Source organism: Lactuca saligna, chromosome 2 (assembly GCF_052625555.1).
Source record: "Lactuca saligna cultivar CGN05327 chromosome 2, ASM5262555v1, whole genome shotgun sequence".
Lineage (NCBI taxonomy): Eukaryota > Viridiplantae > Streptophyta > Magnoliopsida > Asterales > Asteraceae > Lactuca > Lactuca saligna.
In genome coordinates, this window is record NC_136418.1 from 133,928,651 (window position 1) to 133,936,688 (window position 8,038).

Below are 8,038 nucleotides of genomic sequence, written 5' to 3' on the forward strand. Positions count from 1 at the left end.
GAAGCAGGAAAAAAATTTATTTGAAAAAACTAAAAGAAATATACGATCCGCGCACAATTGATGTTGGAGAATCCACAGTTCAAAATAAGACTCGCGGACGGCCGAGTATGAAGAAACAACAAAAAAAGAATGTCAACCCTCCAAATTAAGCTCCTCCTAGATGTAACGACTCTACCAGATCAGAGTTCATTGGGTTGGATTTTAATAAAGAACCTGAAAGGCATAATTATTCGTACGACATTGACTTAAATGAAGAACCACGAATGCATGATCCATTCCTAATGAAGAGTATTCCTGATGTATTTCATGATTACATCGACAAGATACAAGATGTACTCGGTGATGGAAACTGTGGGTTTCGAGCGGTAGCTGTTAGTCTGGGGCACAGTGAAGACCAATGGCTATACATTAGGCAACAATTGCTTGAAGAGTTAGAAAGTCAATTTTATGCATACCAACAAGTTTTTACTGATGGGTTCAATGAGGTATACGAGTCTTTGTATTGGTTTGAGTCACCTGCATATTTGCGACATTGGATGATTATGCCTTTGACTGGTTACTTGATTGCCAACAAGTTTGGTGTGATTGTTCATTGTCTAAGCCATGAACAATCTACAACCTGCTTCCCTCTTTGGAGAGGTTGGATTTTAATAAAGAACCTGAAAGGCATAATTATTCGTACGACATTGACTTAAATGAAGAACCACGAATGCATGATCCATTCCTAATGAAGAGTATTCCTGATGTATTTCATGATTACATCGACAAGATACAAGATGTACTCGGTGATGGAAACTGTGGGTTTCGAGCGGTAGCTGTTAGTCTGGGGCACAGTGAAGACCAATGGCTATACATTAGGCAACAATTGCTTGAAGAGTTAGAAAGTCAATTTTATGCATACCAACAAGTTTTTACTGATGGGTTCAATGAGGTATACGAGTCTTTGTGTTGGTTTGAGTCACCTGCATATTTGCGACATTGGATGATTATGCCTTTGACTGGTTACTTGATTGCCAACAAGTTTGGTGTGATTGTTCATTGTCTAAGCCATGAACAATCTACAACCTGCTTCCCTCTTTGGAGAGGTCCTGAAGAGTTTCAATCTCACCGAAACATTACAGTGGCACTTGTAGGCAGACATTATATTTCGGTGTCTTTAAAAGGAAATTACCCAATGCCTCCAACCACAACATATTGGAATGCTCATAAAAGCTCGTCTGCATCTTTCTGGCAAACTATGTGTTGGTCGCGTTTCGAATTATACAATCAACATAGACCTCGTAGTTCTGAAATACCTTGGATACATATCAAGGATTAAGTATGAATGTAATTGAACTCTTTTGATATGTATTGCTTTTAAATTTTTGTTTTATTATTAGTATGTCATATTTGTAGTCTTTTGTTATAATATTTTTAAATAAAACAATTTTAATAAATTACATACAAATAACCTAAAAATATATATATATAAAAAAAATTATATTTAGCCTATTTTATTTTGCAAGTTTAATAACCTAAAAAATATATAAAAAAATTTATTTTACCTATTTTATTTTGCAAGTTTAAAAAAATATATATATAAAAAATTATATTTAACATATTTTATTTTGCAAGTTTAAAAAAGATTATTAAAATATTTTGACTTAATAATTATAAATAAAAGACATAAAATTATTATGTAATGATGATTATTAAAAGATAATTATTAATATAATGATTTGTTTATTTGAGGAAAAAAGTAAGGTAATGATTAGGAGGATCCTTTAAAACTAATAAAGGGTCTAATTAGATGAACCAAAAAATAGAATCTAATACAAGCAAACAAAAAAATTACTATAAAAAACGTAAAAATTATAAAAATGTTGAAATGCATGTAAAAATAATTACCAAATATTTTTTGTTCTCAAACTTTGATTTTAAAAATGAATATAAAAATATAAAATCAAAACGATGCTAATATTCCTATTTCAATATTATTAAGGGTGTAGATTTTTTCCAGTGGGTTCACAACATTACAGCCAAATGGGATTCCTCTTGGTTTAGATAGCCCTCTATTTCTCTTCTATATACTTGTACAATATGCATCGATTAATAGGATAAATGACTTGTAAAATAACAAAGAATAAAGAATTAGAAGTGTATAAAAAATATCATTGAATTTCTTTTTATACACATATTGTCAATCAATTATAATAGTTGTGCATATGACCATTAAACTTCATATTTGTTCAAAAAATATCATTATGTTACCGGTAGTAGTAGATCATCAGGCTACTGATATGGATTTTATTGTTTATTATGTACATATTATACCATTAATTCTTTTTTTTTTTCACACATTTTACCATTAAAATTTTTTATATACATTTTACCATTTTATGTCAAAAAGGGTTTGCTTTTTTGATAATATACTAACTTCTCCTTTTTACAAGGGCATTATACTTATAAAAAATAAAAAAATAAAAAAAAAAAAACTAATGGGCCGAAATTCATAAACGACCCAAAATACTTGATCCAGTCCAAAAACAGCCTTTCTATTCTAAGTTCTAACCCATTCTGGATTCTGGAAGTAACTAGCGAGATTTTCTGTCTGCCGCCTTTCACCTGTGTCCCTTTGTGTCTGTTGCGGGAATAGAGGAGGGAATGAAATCAGTCATTCCATTCCAGATTAAAAATTTATTCTCGAAGAATCGTTGTTGAAAACTCGACTGAAAACTTCAATGAGGAATTGCTGTTGAACAATCAACCGAAAACTCCATCTCGCATCTACCAATACAAAGTCACAGGTATGTGATCGCTTCTTTCGTCGTCTTTGATAATTCCTTGCTCCAATCTAGTCTGTGAAGACGTGAGCTATGTTTTCAACATGTTTGTATTTTACATGCATATGAAGTGTTTGATGAAATGACTAAATAAAACTATTATTCTAAGTTTTAAGAAAACATGTCATGTAACATCTGATAAAAACACAACAATACATCAGATTCCAAATTGAACTCATAGCTGTCTTACGCCTAATAAATAACCTCAAAACCTTAAAGGTCACTAACTGTTTCTTTCTTTCATTCATTTTAAGCACACTTGTGTATCCAATTGAGAAAACAATACTGTGTTATTTTTTGATTGTTATTTTCAAACACAGTGGTTGGGTAGCCATTCAATTGCCTGAAAATTGCAAGATATTGTAATCCCTAATTTGCATGTGTAGATTTGGTTTCTTCACGTATTAAACTTTTCTCATTGATTCTGTTTTACAGTTTGGTTGCTGTAATCATAAGCTGTAATAACAATGTCAGAATCCGACCCTTCATACATCTTCTCCCAAAAAAACTCTAGACTCCCCGAAGACACTGTCTTCTTCACCATATTCCCGGACTCCTCCCTTTCACCAGACCCCAAATCCCAAAATTCCAAAACTACCCTTCTTCTCTCCCCTCATCTCCAGTCTCTCCACCTCCAAATCCTCCAGTATCTCTCCCAATACACCACCAATTACATATGGCAGCACGAACCCTTCACTTTCTCCCCCTCTACCCAATCACCCTGTTCCTTTTGCCCCTCAAATCACATCCCTCATCTTCATGGAAAGCTCAGATATGGAGACAATCTTGAAGATGAATGGTTCATTGTCTTTTTACTCTTTCAAGCCTCACAAAAATTCCCAAATCTTTCAATCCATGTATGGGATACAGATGGTGAGTTTCTCCTAATCGAATCAGCTTTCCACCTCCCAAAATGGGTCAACCCTGAAACCACCACCAACAGAATCTTTATCAGAAATGGAAACCTACACATCATCCCCAAAGATCATTTCCCTTCAAATCCCACTTTAGACAATGCTCTTTCATATCTAATCAAACAAGAAAACCAAACCAAAGCTCCAAATTCAGTCCAATTAGCCATAAAGAATCGAATTGGGGATTACCCAGAAAGAGCAATCAAGAATATGCATAAAGTTAGGGTTAGGGTTCCAATTCTAATAGCTCAAATCTTGAAACACGAACCGTGTTTAATCTCATTAGCAGTTGAAGGGTTTTATGATCGCGATATAGATTCAATGAAGTATGCTGCAAAAATGGAAAGATTTTTGCCAAATAAAAGCTCTGATGAGATTGTTGAAGTGTCAGTGACAATGTCACGTGCAATGTATGCACAATTGATGCAACAAACTTTTCAAGCACCAAAGTGTTACCCAATGCCAGCTAGGAGTGAGAGTGGGTACACGTCAGCAGAGTTGGGTATGAAGATAGCTTGTGGGTTCGAGATGATTTATCAGATTAAAAAACAAGAAAAGTTACAAGGAAAAGGAAGCACATGGGAGGTTTATAAAGAGAGTTTGGAAAGAAATGGATACTTTGAAGGGTTAATTTCTGGTTCAAAAGAGTATAAAAGATTAATGGAGAATGCAGAAAGTTATTACAAGAAAAGTTCATTGCATTCTAGAGAAAGGTATGTTTTAATGGATAAATTTAAAAGTTTTATATATATTTATTTATAAATTGGTGATTTTTGCAGTGAAATTATGAGTGCTCCTGTGAAGCGTATAGATGATATCATTGCTGATTGTAATGTTTCATTAGATGAGTTTAAAAATCAAGAAATTCCTCCTTCAGATGATGATTCTTGGCTTTATAATGGTGAGGATGAATTAAATGCTGCTCTTCTTGAGAGACAACAGGAGATGGAGTTTTATGATATGAAAAAGAATAAAAAAAAGAATAAAGAGGATGGTGTGGGTCCCTCGTGTTCTTCAGATTTAAATGATTATGATCTTGGTGATATTGCAAAATCAATGCAAGAATTTGTTCAGAAGATGTCAAGCTTTGAAGGAGCAGAAGTTCCTGGAAACAGGCAAGTTTTTTTTTTAATCCGTTTATTAAATAAATCTTCATGTTTTTTTTTTTTTTTTTTTTTTTTATATAAAATTCTTTGTTTTTTGTTACTTTTAGAAATTCGGAAGATGTGGATCTGGATGTGGAGCGATTTATGAAAGAAATTGATTCGGTTATGAATCCTTCAAATGGAGATGAAGAGCTTGATTCGGATATGGATTTGGGTAAGCTTTCTATTAGACATGGACCATTTTTGTAGTTTTTTCAAACACATGGACCATTTCTGTAAAAAAAAATCTGCGCAGGGACCTTTTCAGTAAATTACAGTGAGAATTTTTGTAATGTATTTTCTACACAGGGACCAAACCTACCAACATGTGCAAGTCTTAAACATATAGACTATTTCTGTAAAAAAAATCTGCACAGGGACCTTTTCTGTAAATTACAGGGGCAATTTTTGTAATGTATTTTCTACACAGGGACCAAACCTGCCAACATATGAAAGTCTTAAACATATAGACCATTTCTGTAAAAAAAATAATATGCACAGGGACCTTTTCTGTAAATTGCAGTGACAATTTTTGTAATTTATTTTCTACACAGGGACCAAACCTGCCAACATATGAAAGTCTTTGAACATATTAGACCATTTATGTAAAAAAAAAGTTCTGCATATGGATCTCTTCTATAAATTAAAGGGACAGTTTTTTGTAATTTATTTTCTACATAGAGACCAAACCTGCTAAGATACAAAACTGTTGTTGACAAAATATCTAATTAGATATATATATAATAATATAATTGCAAATTGTGGCAGATGATGATGAAGACATTGAAGATGATGATGATGATGAAGATGAAGAAATGGATTTCATGAATTCTTATTCTGATGTTTTGAGTCAGGAACTGAAGAGGACAACACTGGATAAAAGTTTTGTTCGTGCAAATGCAAATGAGAAGGAGTTAAAGAAGGATGAGGTTTGTTTGTTAAAGTTTATAGAATTTTGGATAATTTTTGTACAAGTGATATTGATGGGGGTTGTTTATGAAAAATTTCAGGGAACATCAAAAGTGGAAGAAGAAAAAGAAGAGGAGTTTAGTCGTGTGGATGTGGATGTGAACCTTGTGAAGAGTTTGCTTGGTTCGTTTTCTTCTCAAGAGGGGCTACCGGGTCCTGCCTCCAATTTGCTTGGACTTATGGGCCTTCAACTTCCACAAGATCATAAGGATAAATGATTTTAGAAACTTTATTTTATATGATATTTTGTATAATACTACACATACCTTAATTACTAGGCTGCAGGTTTTGAGATTTTTAACTCGTTATTTAATTAGAGTCTGGTTATACTGTGACCAGAAATCATTCTGTTAACATTTGTTGTGTGTTATAATTTATTTAAGATAGACAAAATTGCAAAAATGGTCCCTATGGTATGATTTCTTTGGGGTTTCAATCCAAATCTTGATTTTTTTGGATTTATGGTCCTTTTAGCCTAATTTGTACGTAGAATTGATCTTACAACTTAACTTCCGCTAAGTTGTTGCTGTTAACCCTTGATGTGCCTCCCACATAAGGGTATATTTATCTTTTCACTTCTAAACGACTATTTTTGCACTTGAAAAAAATATATTCCATTTAAAAAAAAAATTATACCTATTTATTTATTTTAATATTAAAAAAATAATAAAAGAGGTCTCTCGTTTTGTGGTAAACCTAAAGAAACACACATTACACACCATTTCCCTGCCACAAACCTTCAAGTTCATCTCGCCATCACAGACCTGCCATCACGAAATTTGTCTTGGTCAGATTCGTGTGGTTTCTTGTTGAGTTTGAATCTTGGACCCAGTGAAGCTTTCTATGAAACCGTTACGATGAACATGGACGAGTTCGTTGCCACGTACCGATCTCCTACCCTTGGAATTTTGCTTTCTTTTCTCTCGAATTAGGTCAGATTAGGGGCAATGGATGGTGGAGATGATCCATGAGGAAAGTGTCATTTGTAATGGTGGTTTTCAAGGACAAATGACATGGTTTATTGGCTGAGGAAGTGACTAATAGTTGTAACAGAAGGGAAGAAGAAAGATCCTCATTTTGGGGTCTCGATCACACACACTCGCTGTGTATTCTGATTGTACATTTGGGTAAGATCCATTGCTTGTAAATGGATGGCTCAACTTCTGCAAATTAAGTGGCTTTAACTCTAGGTATGGCTGATGAGTGGTGTTTGGTTGTAAAAAGGGTTGTAGATTGATCAGTTGGTGCATGATTTTGTGTCTTTAGTTCTCTGCAGCGATCACTACAAATAACCATTAGTGCACATCTCGGATGGATGAAATTATCAGGCAGATAGAATCTGCCTGAAATATGAATGATTTTTAAATGTATGTGAACAAAAGTTGATGATGGCATTAAGGAGATTGTCGATATTGATTACTTTGTGACCCTTTGGTGATCACTTCGAAAATTAATCAGAGTGAAGGTAATTTCTTCTGATGGATTGAAATTTCTAGTTTTTGTTTAATTCCTAAGACCATCTCCAACCCATCTTCATTTTTCCCCATAAATTGAGTAAAAAATAAAGTAAATAGTGTTTCATCTCCAACCCTACTCTATTTTCTACCCCATTTTTTATCCCAAAAAGTATATTCCTAGAATATTCTATTTTTATAACTTATATATATTATCAAATACACCCCTCTACTAATTAAACACTATATTTATGATTGATTAATATAAATTAGTATATAACATGATATTATAAATATTATAAATTGCATTTAAATTATAATTAGTAGATAAAATAAACTACAAATGTATAAAATAAAAATGAGAGGGATTAAAATTGGCAACCAAACTTCACCTCTATTTTTGAAGATATGAATAGTATTCCCCCATATATAGGGGAATACTATTCATATCTCAAAAAATAGAGGTGAAAATAGGGTAGAGTTGGAGAAAAATGGGAGAAGAAATGAAGGAAGAAATGGAGTTTGAGGATGAGTTTGAGATGCCCTAAAATACAAAAATGATAGTTAGGGCATATATGATGTTTCAGAGTTTTAAATTCTCTAGCTCGCTTTCTGCATTCAGATCATCAATTGTTCACGCTTCAATTCGTTCAAAATCTCTATTTCTTTTTTTATCTTTCGATTTCCAAGTTTATTAAACAGATTCACGTAGTTGAGTGAAGAAATTAGTTATG

At 33.0% G+C, this 8,038-nt stretch overlaps 1 protein-coding gene across 1 annotated transcript; it reads left to right on the forward strand.

Annotated features, from left to right (window-relative positions):
• The first annotated feature begins 2,575 nt into the window (after positions 1-2,575).
• Positions 2,576-6,252, forward strand: LOC145031687 (suppressor-like protein). Its single transcript, XM_078980289.1, has 6 exons — positions 2,576-2,786; positions 3,258-4,449; positions 4,516-4,851; positions 4,950-5,056; positions 5,650-5,810; positions 5,892-6,252. Exons 2-6 carry the CDS (start codon positions 3,290-3,292, stop codon positions 6,066-6,068), a joined length of 1,941 nt encoding a protein of 646 aa, XP_078836415.1. The 5' UTR covers positions 2,576-2,786; positions 3,258-3,289; the 3' UTR covers positions 6,069-6,252.
• Positions 6,253-8,038: the final 1,786 nt, after the last annotated feature.